At 45.2% G+C, this 23383-nt stretch overlaps 1 protein-coding gene across 2 annotated transcripts in view; it reads right to left on the reverse strand.

Annotated features, from left to right (window-relative positions):
* LOC120936255 (adhesion G protein-coupled receptor F5-like) overlaps positions 1-23383 on the reverse strand; it is a 285594-nt gene that overhangs the window by 97527 nt on the left and 164684 nt on the right. For both annotated transcript variants that reach the window (XM_040348474.1, XM_040348473.1), the window contains exon 2: positions 17336-17461. In XM_040348474.1, the coding sequence (XP_040204408.1) occupies positions 17336-17452 (117 nt within the window). In that variant the 5' untranslated portion in view covers positions 17453-17461. The remainder of the gene's footprint in view (positions 1-17335; positions 17462-23383) is intronic.

Here is a 23383-nt window from a genome sequence, read left to right on the forward strand (position 1 = left end):
AATTGGCCTGGGTGGCAAGGGGTTAATTACCATGAGTAATATACAAATAATTATTATAAGCCCTGTGATCCTATCAGTCTGCTGCAGTGTGTCAGCTTGTATTTATACTGGCCGCTCTGAATGTAGCTTCTGACAGGCTGTGCAAGCAGGCCCGTATCTCCGGAACCATAAATGATAGCCGTCCCATATTTTAACCAGTTGTGGGGTAGCTCTTCCCATGCCTACCCCCAAATGTGGGGTTTCTGTGACCTCTGGTCATCAAGCTACAACCCCCCAAATTCGATCTTAGAAAAAAAAAAATCTTAAAAAAAAAAAAAAAAAAAAAATTTTTTTTTTTTTTTTTTTTTGGGCAAATGGGCCTATCTTGAGAAAGGGGCCTGGAGCTGCAGCTCCATCAGCCCCATTGTTAATCCGGCCCTGTGTACGGGGCATTAGAAGTAGTTTCACTTGATGATTCCTAATAGGCCAGGGGCCTGCAGTACCCATTCTTGGCAGCCCTGAACATTAGGAAAATATATTTGATGGTGGACTACTGGTTGCAGCAAGCTCGACTTGCAAATCCTTCGCCCTCAGGTTTCAATGATTTGGTACAAAACCCCACAGTCTCTCCTCTGAATCTTCACCCAGCTCCCCTGGCATGCCTCTTCCAGATCTTCACTGTGCCTCACTCACCGACTTCTGCCCTGAGTCCTTACTAAAGGATTTACCCGGACCGTGCGGACCGATTGCTTCTCCAGCTCCTGTTTCAGGACACCTCTCCATGACCGTGTAAGGAGAGGCTCCCTCACAGCTCCAGAGCTCCTCCGCCAGATTTACACCCCCCCCCCCCCCAGATGGGGGTGTTCCTCCTGCACACAGTCTAGCACTCCATCCTTCAGTTCACCCAGCCGACAACTCCTCCCCCAGCAGGCTGACCATGAGTATATGTAGGAGGCCTGCCCCGTGTCAATCCTAGTTTGGGATCGGTCAGAGCTACTCACACGTATGTCATTCCAACTCTCAGCCCTGCCCCTTGTCTAGAACTTTCTCACTGAAAGCAGGGGAGGTGCCCAAAAGCTGAAGTACATGTCAGTCACACCCACTGCTACACTAGCCACTCCATGCCCCCAGATCAAAAACACACAGCATAGGCCTACTTAAATTTACCTGCACTGGCCGAACCTATAAAAACACTACGCTTCTAGCACTACCTATGGTAGAGGGTGCTACACACATATGTGCAAACCTATCCAAAACTAAGTCAGCGTGGCCGTCTGTCACATTCTTATAGCACAACTGCAATAAACATAATGCAGTTGGCAGCGAAAGGACAGGAGAGGTAAATGCTTTACCTATTTATTTCAGCAGTTTTGAAGGTCCATAGATGATTACTATAATGCAGTCAGGCTGCATAAGATGTAATCAATGTTGGCATCTTTTTTTTTCAATATTTGCTGCAGATAGGGTTTAAATACTCTGTGTTGGCAGCACACATAAGAGTTGTACCGCTACACAACTCAGAGCGCAGCAGACCAACACCCCCACCTTCCCAATCAACAGTGCTGATATTATCAAAAGCATATTATTATAAATGCAAAAAATATTTGTTGTTCCTGTAAAAAAATCCAGAAACCACCTAACTACTTGTTATCTCTGCCTTTTCTGGTCTCTTATCAGTTACTACAGAACCTCCCTGTGACGGTATCGGTATGATATCCCCGTCAACGTTCCCTTCTTCCCATAACGAAAATCACCCCAATACTCCACGAGGAGGGATATCCCTGGAATCGCTCAGAAAGCCACACATGAGACCAGCTTACTGCTTGAACAACACAGACTTTAATGTTATAACACACACAGCTTATATGTCATTTCCAAAACTGTTACAATGACAAATCTCCGCCCCCCTCACACTGGGGCTTCCATACAGATGAGTTGGTAGACACGACGGGGCCGATGCTGAAACACATTTTCTTTAGACAATGACATCAATGACGCTGAGCACTAGCTGTACTGAATACATCAACCAGACCGCTCGACCCCGCATATAGAGAGATAATTACCACAATGAAGCAATCAGAATAATTAACCCAAGCCACTTAAACCCAGCTCTCCTTCACACAACACAATAGATCAATTAACCTTTAGAAATAGTGAGGGGACATTAGCACATCAATAACCTGGCTAGCAGGGAGCAGTAAACTGAGACCTATAGGCAAATGTATCACAATGGCCCCCCTTTTGCTCCCTGCTCCGGCAAACCCGGTTGGACCTTCCCTGGTCCAGTAGGGTTGACGGGTTCAGAGCTATTAGTCAGAGGTTAACTCCGTTTGGCATGACTGACCTCCCTTGGCAACTGCTTCAGACTCAGGTATGTCACCGGGTCGTCAGATCACACGCCGGTCAGTCCCCAAGTCTTTGTGCGATCTGCAAAGTCACCAGAAGTCAGTGTGAAGACAGCGAATGGGTCTGTGCGCCGCCGTCTAGGTGTCCCGCTATGGGAGGGGGCAGGTTATGGCTCTGAAGTGACAATCCCAGGAGATTCATAAAAAGAAAAAGTTATATTTGTTGAAATGCTGTAGCACCAGTGCTCAGAGTCCGGGGGGGGGGAGGGGACTCAGAGCCCCATAAGGTCAGCCACCCCCTGCTCCCTCCGCAGCCGCCGGTTCTCCTCTTGGAGCTTCTCCAGCTCCATCTCCAGTTCATGGAGCCTGGGGGGGACAGCCTGCTGTGACCTCAGGTGGTTGTTCTCCTCCTCCATGCGGCTTATGCACTCCTCCAGCTCTATGTACTCACGGATCAGCTCCTGCTTGCTCATGTCCTGCAGGCTCTCCACGTGGTCCTTCATCATCAGGAACTGGGTGGTGGTGTAAGGGGCCACCGGTGGGCCCTTGGCGAACATCTCGGCACGCATCTGGGACGCCCGCTGCGACTCCCTCTCCTCCAGTCGCTTCTTCTCCTCCCAGGTCAGCTTGTTATACGGCTTCCAGGACCTCTTCTTCTTGAGGGGTGGCCGGCGGTGCCTCTTTCCGCCCAGCTCCCTCCAGGGCCCCTCCGGCTCAGGGCTGTCGCCCATGACCAGCTGACAATGGTGTTCCCTGTTGTCCGTAATAACAGATTGTACCATGAGGGCTTCGTAAGGGGTGCCCAATGGTTCTTCCTGACCCAGCTCCTTTGGATCCCAAGCCGAGTCTACACAATGGGCTGCTGCTGGTGGGCGGTACCCAGGTTGAGACCAATTTGACCTGGTGTTGTCATTCATGGGGCAATTCTGCTTGAAGTGACCCAGCTGTTTGCACCGGAAGCAGCGTTGTTCGTTGCCCTCCTGGCGATGATAGCGAGGGCTAGAGGTCACCGGTCTGTTAGGAGGTTGGTATCTAGCGGTTGGTGGGTGTGAGGGCACCGTTTGTGGTGGAGGTTGTTCCTGTGGTGTGACCTGGTTCGTCTTGCGAGTATCTGCATATTCATCCGCCAACTTCGCGGCCTCTGGTAGAGTCATGGGCCTGCGATCTCTCACCCAATCCTTGACGTCCGTCTGGATGTGATTGTAAAATTGCTCCAGGAGCATTAGTTGCAAAATGTCCTCTGCGGTGGTGGCCTGGCTGCTGTTAGCCCAGTTAGAGGCCGACCGGGACAATTGGCATGCCCATTCCGCATAAGAGTCTTTCGTGGTTTTGCGTGAGTCCCTGAACTTCTGTCGGTGGGACTCTGGGGTTACTGCATAACGAGCCAGGAGCACTTCTTTAACCCGGGCGTAGCTATGAATATCCTGATCTGGCACGGTCCGGAAAGCATCAGAAGCTTTGCCTGACAGTTTGCCTGACAATATTGCAACCCAGTCTCCTCTAGCTATTCGGTGCAGGTTACATTGTCGCTCAAAATCCGCCAGGAAGTTATCAATCTCACAGTCCTTTTCATCAAAAGCTTTAAAAGCGCTAAACGGAATCTTCCTTGCGTCTGCTGTGCTGTACTCACTGTTCGTAGAAGGTGCGGCTGCTTGTTGGACTGCTGCCAGTTTTAACTGTAGCTCTGCGTTTACTAACATGTCCATCACTTTCAGTACCACATCTGGCGTTGGGTTCGGGCCGAACCACGCTAGATTCTCTCTCATTAGCTTGTTGGCTGGCGATTCCTCCTCCTGAATCACTGGTGTCTCCATCTCTTGTACTGCTGGCGTTGCTGCAATCCCGTCCTCCTGGTCTAGCTCCATTGATTCTGCTATGATGACCCGCTTGGTTTTGTTGCTAGCAATCCTTCCACGAACTTCCAGTAGTTCTTCCAGTGTCTGCTTGGAATCCGGGTGTGAAGGGGAATAGAAGGGAAAAATCCCACTGCTACCAACCAATTGTGACGGTATCGGTATGATATCCCCGTCAACGTTCCCTTCTTCCCATAACGAAAATCACCCCAATACTCCACGAGGAGGGATATCCCTGGAATCGCCCAGAAAGCCACACATGAGACCAGCTTACTGCTTGAACAACACAGACTTTAATGTTATAACACACACAGCTTATATGTCATTTCCAAAACTGTTACAATGACAAATCTCCGCCCCCCTCACACTGGGGCTTCCATACAGATGAGTTGGTAGACACGACGGGGCCGATGCTGAAACACATTTTCTTTAGACAATGACATCAATGACGCTGAGCACTAGCTGTACTGAATACATCAACCAGACCGCTCGACCCCGCATATAGAGAGATAATTACCACAATGAAGCAATCAGAATAATTAACCCAAGCCACTTAAACCCAGCTCTCCTTCACACAACACAATAGATCAATTAACCTTTAGAAATAGTGAGGGGACATTAGCACATCAATAACCTGGCTAGCAGGGAGCAGTAAACTGAGACCTATAGGCAAATGTATCACACTCCCCTTATGTTGTAATGATGAGGAGAGAGGGAGGTGTTCTAGAGTCTCAACCCATGTCTTGTCCTAGGCGGCTCCATCATACAATGAGCATTTGAGCATTGCCACCCTAGGACTGACAGGATTACCAGATAAAAAAACCAAAAAAACAAACAAATGCAGCCACCACACAAAATAATTGACAAGCTACAATATTTTATATTTTTGTTCTTGCATTTAAGGCATTTTCACGCAAAAAAATCTGTTAGAAATTATAACATACAATGAAGCCTCGTACACACGGCCGAGGAACTCGACGTGCCAAACACATCGAGTTCCTCGGCCAATTCAGCACTGAAGCCGCCGAGGAGCTCGGCGGGACGAGAGCTCCCATAGAACAACGAGGAAATAGAGAACATGTTCTCTATTTCCTCGCCGAGCTCCTCGTCGGCTTCCTCGGCCGAAAGTGTACACACGACCAGTTTCCTCGGCAGAATTCAGCCAGAAACTCGGTCGGAAGCTGAATTCTGCCGAGGAAACTGGTCGTGTGTACGAGGCCTCAGACACTGGCTATGTATACCCTTGGAATTCAGGACTGTTAATGGGGGCCCTTCTACAAGACATTGGTTATGGATAACCTTGGAATCCGGGACTGTTGAGGAACACTCCTATGAGACATTGGGTATGCATATTCTTGGAATTCAGGATTGTTTGACAGCTCTCCCAACAGACTTTGGCTATGTATGTCCTTGGAATCCATTATTGTTGGGGGGCCTTCCAGTGAAACATTGGCTATATATACCCTAATGCCACGTACATATGATCGGAAATTCCGACAAGAAAACCATGGGGTTTTTTTTCGACTGAATTTAGGCTTAAACTTGTGTTGCATACACACGGTCACACAAAATTCCGACTGTCAAGAATGCAGTGACATAAAACACCACAACGAGCCGAGAAAAATGAAGTTCAATGATTCTGAGCATACGTGGTTTTTTTTTTGCGCGTTGGAACAGACGATCGGAATTTCCGACAAGAACTTTTCCCGTCAGAAAAATAGAGAAACAGCTCTCAAATTTTTGCTGTTGGAAATTCTGACAGAAAAAGTCAGATGGAGCCTACACACGGTTGGAATTTCCGACCAAAAGCTCACATCCAACCTTTCCTGTCGAAAATTTCGACCGTGTGTACGCGGCATTAGAATCCTGGACTGTTGAGAGGCCCTCCTAAAACACAGGGGCTATGCATACCCTTGCAATCCTGGACTGTTGGATGCCCACTTATAAGACATTGGGGGGGATTTACTAAAACTGTTGCACTCAGAATCTGGTACACCTGGAAACAGTTTTTTTGTGCAGAGCTGCTCCAGATTTTGCACTCTCCAGTTTTCGTAAATAACCTTCATTAGCTACTTGTCCACCCATTTCTAAAATTGGCCTTGTTTACAGGTGCACTCTGAAGGCAGACATCTGAAAAACTATGGGCCAGATCCACAAACGAATTACGCCGGCGTATCTATGGATACGCCACGTAATTTTTAAAATGCCCCGTCGTATTTTTGTTTTGTATCCACAAAACAAGATACGACTGAATCTGGGCTCGATCCGACAGGCGTACGTCTTAGTACGCCGTCGAATCGTAGGTGCATATTTACGCTGGCCGCTAGGTGGCGTTTCCGTCGAATTCCACGTCGAGTATGCAAATTAGCTAGATACGGCGATCCACGAATGTACGTCCAGCCGGCGCATTTTTTTACGTAGTTTCCGCAAGGCTTTTTTTTGCGTATAGTTACCCCTGCTATATGAGGCGTATCCTATGTTAAGTATGGCCGTCGTTCCCGCGTCAAATTTTGAAAATGTTACGTCGTTTGCGTAAGTCGTTCGCGAATAGGGCTTTGCGTAGAATGACGTCAACGTCGTAAGCATTGGCTTGTTGCGGGTTAATTTCGAGCATGCGCACTGGGATACCCCCACGGACGGCGCATGCGCAGTTAAAAAACACGCCATTTGTGTCGGGTCAAGACGTATTAACATAAAACACGCCCCCATCACATACATTTGAATTGCGTGCCCTTACGCCGCCTAAGTTACACTACGCCACCGTAACTTACGGCGGAATTTCTTTCAGGGTACAAAAAAAAACCTGTAAGTTACGGCGGCGTAGCGTATCAGAGATACGCTACGCCGGACGGAAGAATGCGCCGCGCTACGTGGATCTGCCCCTATTTGCATACAGTCTATGGTCATACATAATCTAGAGTTTTAACGATCGCGAAAATGAATTCAAAATGAATTTTAAAACAATGGGCCAACATCTGTTTTCCGGCCACACAACATGTCCTAAAACTCAACTTTATGTGTTCCTCAATGTTTTAATTATTACAGGATGTCTTATGGTTATATGAGATGTTTTTTCCAAGCCTAGACCAAACACCGTGGATAAGCAATTATTTATGTCATAAATCTCATAGCCATATATAGAAAAATTGTGGACTCTGAGGTTTTGTGTCTAAAGCGAGCCAAGCAAGTGATTGGATTTGATTAAATTAGCTACTATGGAGAAGGCAACAAAATAGCTGCGAGTCTGACATTCTTTTGGAAATGAGTTTAGTTATACATGAAAACAGTCTGAATGCTTTACAATCTGTTCAAGGCAGGCGATATGTAGATGTCACCTCCATCATTGCCCAAATATGAGCTTTATTCAGCCTCAAATCATATGCAGATGCAACGTTGTGACAGAAGCACCAACAGTCAGAGTGTAAATGTAGTAAATGAGAATGGGGTGGGGGGGGGGGGGGTCAGGACTGGCAGAGAAAGGGCGCCAGAGAGTCCATGGCATCCAATGAAGAAGGCCAATTAAAGTGTGTGTAAATCCTAACAATGAACTTCTCTTGTTTGTTACCTTTTTAGGCCTTTAAATATACCATTGCAAATATTGGCCCGGATTCAGAAACAACTTACGATGGCGTATCTCTAGATACGCCGTCGTAAATCTGAATGTGAGGCGTCGTATCTTGGCGCCTGATTCAAAGAATCAGATAGCCTCACAGTTTCCAAGATAACTGTAAGTCTCCTATCCTGCCGTATCTTGGGGTGCATTTTGGGGATGGGCGTAAGTTACGTTCACGTCGACTAACCATTGAGCCGGCATAATTTACGGAGAAAATTCAACGTGATACTGAGCATGTGCGTGCATGCGCCGTTCGTTAGGCCCGTCATTTACGTGGGGTCACGATTCATTTCCATACAACACGCCCCCTACCAGCCTACTTTGAATTACGCAGGCTTACGCCGGCCCATTTACGCTACGCCGCCGCAACTTACGGAGCAAGTGCTTTGTGAATACTGCACTTGCCTGTCTAAGTTGCGGCAGAGTAGCGTAAATAGGATACGCTACGCCCAACTAAAGATAAGCCATTGTATCTGAATCTGGCCCATTGTATCTATTTGATACGTACAAAAAAAATGTTGATCCTGACAGAAACCTTGGCAGTTGATAGCTGCCTGTGCCCTCTGCACTGTTATCAGTTATGTACAAGAGGACAGGGGGAGATTCCAGAAGTCCTGTTCTGTTTCTGTTGTCCTGATACCATATAGTGCATGAAAATAAAAAGGAAAACAAGCTTGAAAATAAAAGTTTAAGGTGGCGCATACATCCCCATATGCAAGTACTATACAGATGTGCATCAGAATACAACTGCTGTGTATTCCAGCCTGTCACTAATTTCGTACCCTCTGTGCGACACCTGCGACTTCCTGGGAGAGAATTACTCCCAAACATAAGGTATACCCAGGACTGGACTGGGACAAAAATTTGGCCCTGAACTTCATCCAGACTGGCCCACTTTGACAGGTCTCTCCCATGGCGGCCGGACAACTCCTGCACCCCCCCGGCCACCCAAGCCCCCTCTCCCCCTTCACTAGCCACTAGCTGTTCTACTTTATTATAGTAGAACGGCTGGTACTGGTACTCTTATAGGCAGTGCCAGTGGGGAAGCTAGACATTATTTCACCCGGGGCAAGGAATCAGTTTGGTGCCCCCCCCTTATGGGACTAGATTAGGCAGAAGTGAGAAACTCCCAGGCCATAGCTGTTGAGTCAGCTGTCTGTCCCCTCCCCCATACTCTTCTGTCGTCCCCCCTGCTCCTCTCTCTGCTTCTTTGTTCCCCCCAGGTGAGCACTGCGGGGAGGGAGAGGAGGTGAGCGCTGCAGGAAGGGAGACACAGAGGAGCGGAGGGGGGCGGCGGTCCGCTGTCACTGAAGCAGGCCCACTGAGCCATCGGCCCATCGGGAAACTCCCTGTAGTCCCAATGGCCAGTCCATCCCTGGGTATACCTGGAGTTTTTGCCAGGGGTCTAAATCTGGTGTTACTGGCAAAACAGTGAGGACCAATCTTAGGTATGGCATCCTCTAATTGGTACGGTTCAATTCATAGTGACTGGGTAGTGGTAAGACCAGTGTCTGAGGTCAGCTGGGTTAGTCCCCGAGGCCTTGTTTGGTGGCTGGGGTCATACCTTAGCTAACTGGTGCCACAGACACTATGGGGTTGATTTACGAACGACGAATCGTCTGTGCACTTTGCAAAGTGCACTTGTATTCTGCAAGAGCAGCTGCTCCGGAGCTTAGTAAATGAGCAGACGCTCTGCTGACTTTCATTATCCAATCATGTGCAAGCAAAAATGCTCTTTTTTTCCCTTGCATGTGATTGGGTATACTTTGGGAAATGAAGCCTTACCTCATTTACTAAGCTCGGGAGCAATTACACTTGCAGAGTACAACTGCACTTTGCAAATTGCACAGACTAGTTGCCTTTAGTAAATCAACCCCAAAGTTTTAGTTATATGATAGCATCAACCATTGTGATCTGGATTGAAGAGTTGAAACGGTTTTATCTGTAAAGGGTGGGCCAACTCAATATTGAACCCTATAGACTAATACTGAGATGTCATTAAAAGAGAAGTAAAGGATTTTTTTCCACCTAGCTGGATGCAGCATTGGTCCGATGCTGCAACTGTGCCTCTACACTGAAAACCGAGCGATCGAACATCACTGATCCCTCAGTTATCAGAGATCCCAGAGCAGAGAGCTGTAGACTATCAGTCACAGCTCTTTGCTCTTCTTCCTCCTCGCTCACTGGAGCGCTGAGCTCTGGAGGGGCGGGGAGCGTCTTAGGCCCCGTACACACGGCCGAGGAACTCGACGTGCCAAACACATCGAGTTCCTCGGCCAGTTCAGCCCTGAAGCCGCCGAGGAGCTCGGCGGGCCGAGAGCTCCCATAGAACAACGAGGAAATAGAGAACATGTTCTCTATTTCCTCGTCAAGCTCCTCGTCGGCTTCCTCGGCCGAAAGTGTACACACGGCCGGGTTTCTCGGCAGAATTCAGCCAGAAACTCGGTCGGAAGCTGAATTCTGCCGAGGAAACTGGTCGTGTGTACGGGGCCTAAGAGCCTGAGACAAGTGTCAGTCCAGGCACCTGGCGGCAGTGGCGGATCCATACTTTATTGTAATGATGATGCGATGCCTGGACTGAAATCCCTCACGTCAGCGAAGAGCAGACTTCAGCCCACTCTCTGCTGAAAACGCGTCACAGGAATGCAAAACAAATTGATCCAAGGAAGTACAGTAAAACAAGCTTTAACTATACTTCTCCTTTAAAGTTCATGTGCGTGTAAAGGCAGACATCCCAATACTTTTGACAATATAGTGTATGTAGCGCTACCCCCGGAGGAGCCGCTGATTTGTTGTTGGGATCGGCTTTTTTAAGTTACCTTAAGGCAGTCTAGGGGTGCATTTGGAGAAACAGAGCAGTGAGCGAAGGTCCAGACAGTGAATAAAGGTTTTCCAATGCTTTATTTCCAGGCCAACACGGCCAACATCAACATCAAATGGGAAAGAAAAGGCTGATGAAGGAAAAGAGAGAAACCTTGCAGTGTCAGGCCTGGATATGAACCGAGCAGTCCTGCCCTCAGTAGTATTAGATTGTGGTTCGTCGCCACTCTAGCCAGAGTGGGTGAAGTGCCCCCGGACAGACCCCTATCATAAGCCTGGCAGCCGAGGTGTCACTTAGGATTTTCTGGGAGGAACAGGTCTCTCTCACAGGCCTTGCTCTAGGGCCTCTGCCACAGGCCTATTACTTTAAGCGAGCTAGATGGATGATTTAAGCAAATCCTCCCAGTAAGTTTTAGCATAGGTCACCGGATGACAGCAAAGCATACCTGTCAGCATTCCGGTCACCAGATCCCCGATTGGTTCGTTCAAGCCCTGTTGGACAACCTGCCTCCAGGTTCTCCTCAAGCCGACCCCCCGATCGAACTGCACCCAGCCTGGGATCCTCTCAATAAAACTGGGGACCCTAGTAAGTCACTGGAGTCCCTTTTCACCTCTAGATGAGGTTCTGTGTAGGCTGCAAATTTGGCCAGGTGGGCCGCATTGGCGGGGTCCATGGATGCGCGCACCCTAAAGGTGGATGCCTCACCTGGAACCGGGACCCCGCGAAGATTTAAGAGCACATGACATCTGTCACAGATATACTCTCCCCCAGCATGCCCCGCAAGGGAAAACTCTTCTGATTGGCTGCTGGGGAAAACTTGCCCTGCCAGAACCCCTCTGGTGCCAACTGCCGGCCAGGGATGGCACCGCATCCCTGGAGCACAGACTGACCCAGTAGACATTTCTGGAACGACAGAAGTCCCAATTTAGCCAATTGTGAATGGGAGCAAAATAACTCTCCCATTCCCCACTAACTTTAGCGTAGTGCCCATACTGAAAGTAAGGGGGTGCTACATGTATATTATATCTTTATAATTATTTTTAGTATTTTGCTATTTTTTTCCCACGAAAACAATAGCTCCAAAAAAAAATTCAGACTCATAAATGAGGCCTTATTTGATGAAATAAAAACAGAAATGTTTGTATTAATTGTATATTTGCATTGGTGATAGGTGGCCTTAATTGGTTTGGGTAGGTGTTAGCAAATGCTTATAGTGACTTTATAAGGTATTTCTGCATTTTGTTCATTATCACTGTTACCTTGATAAAGAGGATCCTCATGTGAATGTGAAACACGTCTAGATCTGTGACTGAATAAAGGTCATGTTTGAGCAAAGATTAAGTGCTGGTGACATCCATATGATCTGAGTTATGAGAAAATGTGCCATATGTTATCTACATAATCTTATCATCCACATCATAGCTAAACCTTATTTAAAAGGAAATATATTGCATCTTACAAGTCCTTATACAGTATGTAGTGGCTGCAGTCATTTTCTTCTTTAGGCCTTTTGCCCCTTTATTTTCATATGGTGATCCTGCCAGTAATTAATTTCCTGTCCTAGGATGACAACGCTCACTTATTGTATTGCATCTATGAAGGAGCAGCGTTGTCACTCTAAGGCCTCGTACACATGACCGTTTTCCTCGTCAGAATCCATCAAGAAACTTGGTGGCAGAGCTTTTTTGCAGAGGAAAACGGTTGTGTGTATGTTTTTCATCGAGAAAACTGTTGAGGAACTCGACGAGAAAAAAAGAGAACAAGTTCTCTTTTTCCTCGACGGGAGTCTCAATTTTCTCGTCGCGTTTCTCGTCGGGCTGGTTTTCGATGAGAAACACGTTCGTGTGTATGCTTAGAAACCCGCACATGCTCAGAATAAAGTATGAGACGGGAGCGCACCTTCGGTAAAAGTAGCGTTTGTAATGGAGATAGCAAATTTGTCACGCTGTAACAGACTGAACCCCCCCCCCTCCGGTGTCACATTTGACACCTTTCAGGGGGGAGGGGGTGCAGATACCTGTATAAAACAGGTATTTGCACCACTGCCTGGTATAGACTCCCGCGGGAGTCCGGCCCCTCCACGTCAACCACCCCTCCCCCCCCCCCCGTTGTGTTCTGGGAAACACTCGGCTCCCAGAACACAAGGAGACCGGTGGGAACGGCGCAGCATGACACGCGCATGCGCAGTAGGGAACCGGGCAGTGAAGCCACAGCGCTTCACTGCCCGATTCTCTCACCGAGGATGGCGGCGGGGGAAGCCGAAAGCCAAGCTACCGCTCGGCTTCGGCTGCCGACGTCACGGGCGACCTGGACAGGTAAGTGTCCATGTTTTAAAAGCCAGCAGCTGCTGTATTTGTAGCTGCTGGCTTTTAAAAAAAAAATTGCAGGTGAACCCCCGCTTTAAGTTTTTAAACCAGACATCACTTATAAGTAGAAACACTACAGCTAACAGGTCAATGCTCCATTACCAAGACCAAGTAACATAAGGAGACTCTGAAAGAATAGAAATGGAAGCTGCCATTGCTGACTTGTTTTTAAAATCTCAAACTCTGAGGCTGCATTATCCTTTGGTGCCCTGATTCCCAACCTGTGACCGCATTTGTCCCTTTGGTAGATGATGTATGGCCCTCCAACCTCAGCAGTCTGTAGTGGAAACCAGTGGCGGCTGGTGCTCCATTTTTTTGGGGGAGCAAACAAATGCCCCAACCCCCGCCAGGTCCACACTTACTCCATCCAGGTCACGGGTGGCTTCAGCGGTTTCCCCGGCTTGTCCTCCCTCCCTCCTCTCCTACCTGGGAAGAGAAGCCAAGTGAGAATAGCGAATTTTGATTTGTTAATGCCACAAGTGGGGCCCAATCTTTTTGAAGCCAATTAGAGCTTCAGGCTTTAATCATGTGCTTCACAAAAAAAAAAAAAGCTTGTAAAAATCTATGCGTCCTGTGCCCCACATGGAGATTAGGGGTCGGTGCATAGATATTAGGGGTCGGCTTTCCTGAGCCCTTTTTGAACAGGACGTCGCTGGTGGAAACATTTATATGGTTAATAGCAATGATCTCTACTAACTCCACGTAACATGTTCCCAGTTTCACATTGTCTTCTGCAGCACATCTCCAGCCAAAGATGTAGCATGTCCACATTCTAACAGTCCTCTCAAGCATTACGTATATTGAACATTATGTGCAGCCCTTTGGTGATGTCAGAGGTTGCATTTCAGCCCTCCTTGTCTCATAAATGTTCAACCCCTGCTTTAGTGACTCACTCAGGGCCGCTCCTAGGCAGGGTGCACAGGGTGCATTGCACCCAGGCGCCTGCAGAGGTGGGGGAGCTGAAGTGCCAGAGTTCTCCCCTCCCTCCTTCTCTCCTGGTTTGTGTCCATCCAGAACTAGTGTTCTGAGCATAGGTGTGTGTCCGTCCAAAACTGATGTGTGAGCATAGGGCAGCCCGTCCAGCCTGGCAGTGCTCGGGGGAGGGGCCGCACCTCTTCCTGACATGAGGGTTCTAGTTTTCAGTGGCTGCTGAGTGCTGATGTGCAGGAATTAATTCCTAACACTGGGAGTCTTGGATCCCGCACTGTCTCCACCAACTCCAGTTTGAATTCCTCCCACTCCCATCTCTATCTCAGGCTGCACAGAGAGAGAATCTAGGTGAGTCACAGTGTTCAGTGTGCTGTGTGCTGGGGATGGCATTCCCAGCATCCCTTTACACGTGCTCTGGGCTGCCCCTGCTCTAGATGTTTTATGGCATGATAGATTGCATAGGATACACAGCCCCTGCCCATTCCTGCACCTAGTCCATCTACAGATGTGATGTATAATGAGATGTAAAGGGGAGAAGTTAGTAAAAGGACAACGCCCATGTGAGGGCGCCAGAAATATTTCTGCACCCAGGCGCCTGTGACCCTAGGATCAGCCCTGGACTCACTGACCAAGTATACCCATGTATAACCATGTGCATATTAGATGATCTGACAGTTGTATTCACCTGCTGGTTCCAGGTTAGTGACACACCAGGTAGAAAAGGAAGGATCAGGATGACGGCCCTGGAACTTTTTACCTACAAAAAGATCCATCAATCGCAGATTCCATATTTTGGTCTTTACAAGTTCTCTTAATATGGGTTCAGCTCTCCAGGTCCATGCCTCCATTGAGTAATAATGCCAAACACATTACCATGATGGAAGGGCTACCTTTACCACTGACTATTTGAAGTGTATCTAAATCCATAACTTTATTTTTTTTACATGTTAGATGATGGAGTGGCAAAGTGTTAGATTCCTGTAAAGGTTTTATTTTTGTCAGTGTCGGTGTGACCATTGTCACTGGGAAAAAAAGCAGGGGGGAGGATCCAAGATGGAAATCTTCTAATGGGAACACCTGCCATAGTGACAGCTATCTAATGCCGCGTACACGCGACCGTTTTTCGACGAGAAAAATGTCCGTTAAAAATTTAGAACCTGCTCTATTTTTTCTCGTAGTTTTTCATGTCGTTCTTTTTCACGTCGTGAAAAACGGTCGTGTGTACGCTTTAACGAGGGGGAAAAAAACATGCATGCTCAGATGCAAGTTATGAGACGGGGAAATTAGCAAAAGCAACCCAAAGGGTGGCGCCATTCCATTGGAACTTCCCCTTTATAGTGCCGTCGTACATGTTGTACGTCACCGCGCTTTGCTCGAGTATTTTTTTTTCACGATCGTGTGTATGCAAGGCAGGCTTGAGAGGAATCACGACAAATCACGTCGATAAAAACAGTCGTGTGTACGCGGCATAAGCGATTTCCATCATGTAGGAGAAATTCCCTCTCACTTCCTGTTGTGCCAGCAGGACAGGAAGTAAAAGGAAAGCTTCCTAATGTTGGCATTGGGGATACCTGTCTTGGTGATAGCCATACATTGACCTGTGGGACACTGGGGGGAGCAGGAAATGGGGGGGGATTGTTTTCTACCGCGGGACGCTGCCGAGAAAACGATCTGACCATAAGAGTTGTTGAGTGAGGGGGGGGGGGTGCCGCCGGACCTGCAGTTAAAGTAGAATAGCGGGGAGAGTGTTGAGGAGCGTGGGGGGAACTCTTCTCTTCCGTTAAAAGTCCCGCACAATTTGTGCCAGTTGGGAGGTATGGTGATAGCGAAGGCATTTTCCTCCATTTGGAGAAATTCTCTTAACTTCCTGTTGTCTTTACAGGACAGGACATAAACAAACAACAACAAACTGATAGACGTTTTTAACCATTTCCTACTCTATCCAAAACATTTTAAAAGTTTGGCTTTTGGTATACTTTAAATTCACTTCCATTGAGTTGCTGTTCCAAAGTATAGCTCATGTCTAGATATAAACTGGTCCAGCCACTGGTCATTTTATCTTCTTACTGTGTTACCCTTTCTGATCTCCCAGCCCCTATATTGGGTTTTTAATGTGATAAAAGCTACCATGGCCGGTAGCAGGGATTAGGAATTAAGGGGGTGAGGCCAAGCTTTACCAAAATTCAAGTGCACATATTGTATTAGCTGATTATATTTCTATTTCTAAATATTGATTGGGCTTTTTTTTATCTCTATCAAAAAAAAACAAGTTTATTAAACCAATTGAAAAGGTTCCAGAGTAGACAAATAGTGAAGGACAGTCATATGTATCATATACATATAAGTGTTTCTAAACCCACAACAGTAAAATGTCTGTATATGCATTAAAGCATGCTTGTTATACTCAATGTGGAAACTAGGAGGTTAATCCGCCACATTGTGTAAAAAGGCTGTTTGAGCCTGTCTTCTCTGATATTCCCCTACTTTTACTGTCCCCAGTTCATCTGCTGATAGCCCAGAGCCCTAGGAGGCACTCTGTACATGCTCCTAAGTATTTCTAGAGATTATTATTTGTTGCTGGGTGGGGGTGCAAGTGATTAGTACAGGGCCAATCAGCACTGTCTAGACAGAGGGTAAGGGGTAGTCTTATAGGACAGACAGAGGAGAATGAAGCTTTAACCAGACATTGATAGAAGTCACAAGACGAGAAAGGGTATTTAGCAGTTTATATTTACGAAAATAATTGCGTTTATACTGAGGAAGACCAGATATAGTAAATGCAGGCTCCTGGGTTTAGTAACACCTTAAAGCGGGAGTTCACCCAATGATGTTTTTTTTTATCTTTTCCCCTTAGATTCCTGCTCGTTTTGTCTAGGGGAATCAGCTAGTTGTTTTAAAATATGAGCCGTACTTACCGTTTTCGAGATGCATCTTCTCCGTCGCTTCCGGGTATGGGTCTTCGGGAGCGGGCGTTCCTTCTTGATTGACAGTCTTCCGAGAGGCTTCCGACGGTCGCATCCATCGCGTCACTCGTAGCCCAAAGAAGCCGAACGTCGGTGCAGCTCTATACTGCGCCTACGCACCGACGTTCGGCTTCTTTTGGAAAATCGTGACGCGATGGATGCGACCGTCGAAAGCCTCTCGGAAGACTGTCAATCAAAATAGGAACGCCCAGTCCCGCAGCCCATACCAGGAAGCGGCGGAGAAGATGCATCTCGTAAACGGTAAGTACAGCTCATATTTTAAAACAACTAGCCGATTCCCCTAGACAAAACGAGCAGGAATCTAAGGGGAAAAAGTGTTATGTGCGGATGAACCCCCGCTTTAAGTACAATTCTTTGGTTGGAGTTTAAAGCTGGAAGGGTTGTCCCTGTTTGTGAGAGAACGCTGCATGAACAACATTAAGTGTGTTACTTGTTGACACTCACCAAAAGAGACAGCAACTGTGGGACCCCCCATGATTCCAGGCTTCCATCAGTCGGCGTCACCCCAGCCGCCATCAGCGTCAAGATAAAGATCCATACAAAACGCATCTTGTGTCTCATGTCACCAATCTGAAACAGAGGAGGAAAATTATTGTTTTTTTTTTTATGGAAAATCATTTTGGCTGTCATCATGAAATAAAGTACATGTTAAAACTTAGCTAGGATGGGGAATGGTTTAAACTAGGGTTGTCCCGATACCACTTTGTTTAAACAGAGTACAAGTACCGATACTTCTTTTCAAGTACTCACCGATATCGATTACCGATACTTTTAAAAAAAATATTTGTAAGGTTTCCTTTTTTTTTAATTAGCCCTGTTGGGGGGCTTTGGTGATATATCAGGGGTCTTAACAGACCCCTGATATCTCCCCCTTGAGACAGAAAGAGACAGAGGATAGAGATTCCCCAGTCAATTTGTCTGCACTAAAAATGAATGGAGAGAGTCAGCGTCTCCTCTCCATTCATAAACTGAGACATCGTAATCACAGGAGGTTACAATGTTTCAGTTATGTGAATGGACAGAGTCAGTGATCACTGACTCTGTTCATTCGGAAAAGGAAGGAACAGGACATGGAGAGGAACAGCAGAATGGAGGGGGACACGGAGAAAAACGGAGGGGGGAAAGCAGCAGAATGAAGGGGGGACGCGGAGGAAGAACGAAGGGGGACAGCAGAATGGAGGGGGCCCAGAGGAGGATGCAGGGACAGTCAGCGGTGTTCGTGTGTGGGGGAGTTACAAGCACTGATCACCGCTGTATAGATTTCACTAAAGCAGCTGAAAGTCGCGGGGGGAGAAGCTTGTAACTCTACGACACACTGATCACCGCTGACTGTCCAGGTATTGGGTGAGGCATCGGGAGCATTTGCCCGAGCACAAGTACTCTGGCAAATGCTCGGTATCGGTGCCGATACCGATACTAGTATCGGTATTGGGACAACCCTAGTTTAAACCCCTTTTTGTTTTTTTGGGTGTTTATTTTTTATTTTTTATTCCACTGTGTGCCACTGGGAAATTTCATTTTACTTCTTGTCCCAGAGACACAACAGGAAGAGAGAGGAACTTTCTCTAAAGCGAGAGAAATCTCTGACTGTCTGTAGGACAAGGGTTCCCTTTGGAAGATTTCTATTCTTGTTCTAGTGACAACTTGAACGTTTTGGATTACCTGTTTTCTGTCCTGTAACAGTGATCACCCAGACAAATACAGGCAGGAAATCTTCCCAGCGGGTTTACAGACAGCTATAAAAACCTGATAGGGGTTTTAGCACTTTCCCGCCATATCCAAAGCAAACTAAAATGGCTTTAGATGCCCTTTAGCTTTTCATATACTACTGTACTAAATATTGTCTACAATATAATATTGTGCAGTGTACTAACACCATTTAAAACAATAGCTAAAAACCAGGGTCGTCTTTAATGTTGATTGGACCTTCGGCAAACATTTTCTTGGGGCCCCCCCATGCAATTTTGCTCTCCACCTGCTCTGAGGCATACAATAAATATCAGCTAGACTTAAAATCAGTTTACTGTATCAGATCAGGCAGTGATTGCGATTGGTTGACAGAGGTTACAGCATATCATTACCACTTACTGACTGGTTGCTAGAGGTTACATCACACATTACAGCTCACTGATTAGTTGCTAGAGGTTACAGCACATGGTTTCTTCTTGTTTATTGGTTGCTAGAGATTACTGTACAGTAATACTGATCACTGATTGGTTGCTAGAGGTTACAGAACATAATTTCTTCACTGCAGAGGGGCATGATATACACATGAATGCCGCCATTATTTACATATGTATGCAAACGGCCTCAACTATTTACATATGAATGCCACTGATATTTACATATGAATGTCCCCCTGTTATTTACATATTAATGATGGTTATTTACATGTAAAAACAGGGTCTGCAGGTGAGTCATCTGTACACAACAATAGGGCAGAGCTGGGCAGCATTAGTAGCAGCACTTCACACTGAGATATCAGGACACAGTAAAGGACTAAAGGGACAAGGGAATTTAAACTGGGATAGTTGGCAAGTATGAGGCATCTGCTTTGGGCCTTACAAGAATGACAGGGTCCAGGACAGCTGCCCCTTTTGCCCTGTCTTAAAGACGGCCCTGCTAAAAACAATTAAACCTCTGTGCTCACTCCGATGCTTATTAATGTCTCTAGTGTTGCTGCTCTCCTTGAGCGGCGAAACTCCAAATCACTATAAAGAAAAGAAAGGAGGGCACAAACACCTAGTGCATTACCTTCAACACCAATTAATATTTGTTGAAAAAAGTCAAAAACATACTCAAACATTAGATGATTAAAAGGAAGGGGGCTTGCCTCCCGAAACGCGTCAACTTCCCAAATTGCAGAGATTTGTCATCCCTGATACTGAATTATATGCTTTGAATCATCTCATGTTGTGAGTATGTTTTGGCTATTTTCAATCATTATTAATGGTGTTGAGGGTAATGCACTAGACATTTGCACCCTCCTTTCTTTTCTTCAAAACAATGGCTAACCTGTGTACTATGTGCTGCCATGCGTTAAAATTATTAATTATGAATGGGCCATTAGAAATGCTTCCATGACACTGGTTTTGTGGAGCCCTCTACATTTTTCAAATAGAATGCCAAGCATAGGTGTGCGCAGCCTATTGCATTAGGGTGTGCACCCTAAAGCTTAAACACACACACTTGTGTGTGTCTACATATATATATATATATATATATAGATATATATATATATATAGCCCCGGGACATTGATCTCCCTGCTGGCACAAGGAAGAGCGTAACCACTTTTCTTTTGGAAGAGCCGGTAAAGGGGAGATCTTTCCCATCTTTCTGTCGCCACACAAACTAATAAAGCTAATGCGCATGGGGTGATTAGGGTGTGCCCAGGCACACTCGGCATACCCTGAGCGCATTCCTATGATGCCCAGCACGTGTTTTCTATTTTCTGTCTTTCTCTAATAGAAAATCACAAGGACAAAGCAGAGAAGAATTGGTAAAGGGTAGGCCCTCTCTGACTTTTTCAGCTGTGTGTGTTATCTGAGTTTCAGTAAATTGACATTTTTTGCATTCAGCTCAGACCTTTTACAAGCCTGTTTTTTTTTTCTGGTAGACTTTTGAAAACCAGCCTATTGTCATATCAGCTAGCTGGAAATGGTAAATTTTAAATAGTCATATGCAATATTTGATATTTAAATAAATAAAACATAAAAATAGAAAATAAATATTTATTAACCTCCCTGGCGGTATGATTATTTCAGAAAAAAGGTGCTGTAAGCGGTACCATTATTTGCAAGGAAATTTGGCGTTTTATATTGTAGGCCTGTAATTTTTAGGAATAACTCACTTAAATCTGACCAAACAAGATTCTAATAGGCATCCCGGGTATGACATTTTTTTAAAAACAAAATTATAAATTATAATATAATAAATAATTATAAATAATTATAACACATAATAATATAATTCTAATAAAAAATATTCAATAATGTAATCAACTCAAAATCACTGAAATTTGCTCAGTTGCAGAATTGTCGCTGTCATTATTTTATTTTTTTTATGACGAATTTCCCCACAAATCGCTATCGCACAATTCTGCAAGTGATTATAATTTATTATCGCTGTTTTCTAGCTGCTCTAAAACCATTTTTGACATAAAGGGACACTTTTGGTTGCTATGGACAATATACAGTTTGCAGGGAGAAAGAACAGTTTTTATTATATAAAAGTACATGTAGGACACTGGGCAGACAACTAGGGACAAGGGGGTGTGTATTTTTTACATACAGTACTGTAATCTATAAGATTACAGTATTCTGTATGTATAGTGTTTGTTTACTTTTTTGAATTTGGCGCCGATCTCCGCCCCTGTGCGTTGTAACGTCACAGGGAACGGAGATCGACGGCACGCGGGGACACTGTGTGAATCGAGCGAGGTCCCGCTCGCTCACACAGCGCGGTGGCATCGCTGGATCTAGGAACAAGGTAAGCCAGCGCACGCTGCAGGCTCTGCATAGCTACCCCGAGCGTGACTCTGGGATACCGATTTTAGCACAAAAAATTCACCCCGAGTCACGCTCGGGAATACCGCCAGGGGGGTTAATAGAAGATCAAGAAAGTAACATAAATCTTTCTAAAGTCTATAAATTATTAATTCCTACGGGACCAATTAATGAATTGGTATATATGAGAAAATGGGAGGAGGAGATAGAAATACCAATCTCCCTAATAGAATGGGAAAAGGGAATATCAATAATACATACAACATCAATAGCAATAAAATACCAAGAAAGAAATTATAAAATATTGATGAGGTGGTACTAGAATCCAGTAGCTTTGAACAAAATAAATAAAGAGAATACAGAAATGTGCTGGAGATGTTAAGGATAGGGGAACAATGGTACATATTTGGTATGGGTGTGAGCAGGTGAGGGATTTCTGGAATAAGATACTTATAATCTATCGAAAAGTGTCAGGAATAGAGATACAGCTAGACATAAAGGACATAATATTATCCATAACATCAAGATCAATAAAAACTACAAAAATAGATATCTTTCACCATATGATTACAGCAGCCAGAACAATAATAGCCCGTAAATGGAAGAAGACCGAAACCCCAACAATAGCAGAATGGATATGTGAAATGAATGAAATACAATATATGGAAAAAATAAATAAGAATGGAAGAGTATGTAAAAAATCAACTACCAAAAATGTGGCAACAATGGGATGAATTTTGGCTATCAGTAAATATAATAGAATTTTTATGATAGGAGGGAAAGGGCAAAAAAGAGCAAAAAAGAAAGAGGAGAGGAAGTGATTAAGAGGAGAGAAGGAAGGAAAAATATTTATATATGGTTTTTTTGGGGGTTTTTTTAGGGTAAGTGGGTGAATGATGTTATGAAAGAATGAATGATATTTAAAGGTACATTTTTAAGGGATCCTAATGACAGGACAGGGAAAGTAATAAAAAGTGGGAAAAAAAGAAGGATATTTATCCCGAAATTGTGAAATATGACCCTGGACCAGTTAAATTGGATAATGTATATACAAGTGGATGAACTATTGAATGATTTGTATTATGTAAATTATTGTTAAAATTAATAAAAAGATATTGAAAACAAATAAAAAATTAAAATGGATACACTTTTTTATTACCAAGAAAATGAATAAAGGAAAACATTTGAAATGCACAGAACATGGTATATTCTCTTTCTGCAGAGAGTTCTGAGCCATTTACGTCACACGTTGAGATGGGCGATGTTAAACAGACAGGTTTCTGCATCTCACACAGCCAATCTATAAGATGTCAGGATGTCCCAAGGCCAAACAGACCTCATGTAAACGAAGGATCAGAGCAGTTTATATAGCATCTCTCCGAAAGTGTGACTTAAATCTCCATAGGCTGATCTATGATGTCGGATGACAGCTCATTATACAACGCCTGACTTTTCTTTCCACTGAAAGCAGGATTGCAGCGCAGGAAAAGTTTATTGATTCAAGCAAACTTTGCACCTTATCAGAATATATATATCTTATATATGCTGATATATTTTTTCCATGCTCAGTCTTTCACTTGGTGCCTATGGCTCTCCTGGAAGAAGAGCTATGGAACCTGCCCCTTCTCTAGCGATTTCCTAATTGTTAGTGGGGTCATTTTCTATGTGATGAGAAAATTCCAAGAAGCAGTTTTGAAAATTGAAAGTGTGACACTTTAACCACTTCAGCCCCGGACCATTTTGCTGGTCAAAGACCAGGCCACTTTTTGAGATTCGGCACTGCGCCGCTTTTACTGACAATTGCGCAGTCGTGCGACGTGGCTCCCAAACAAAATTGACGTCCTTTTTTTCCCAATATTTTTTACTTTTTGCTATAATAAATATCCCCAAAAAATATATAAAATAAAAAAAAAAAATCCTCAGTTTAGGCCGATACGTATTCTTCTACATATTTTTGGTAAAAAAAATCGCAGTAAGCGTATATTG

This window comes from Rana temporaria, chromosome 4 (assembly GCF_905171775.1).
Source record: "Rana temporaria chromosome 4, aRanTem1.1, whole genome shotgun sequence".
Classification (NCBI taxonomy): Eukaryota; Metazoa; Chordata; class Amphibia; order Anura; family Ranidae; genus Rana; species Rana temporaria.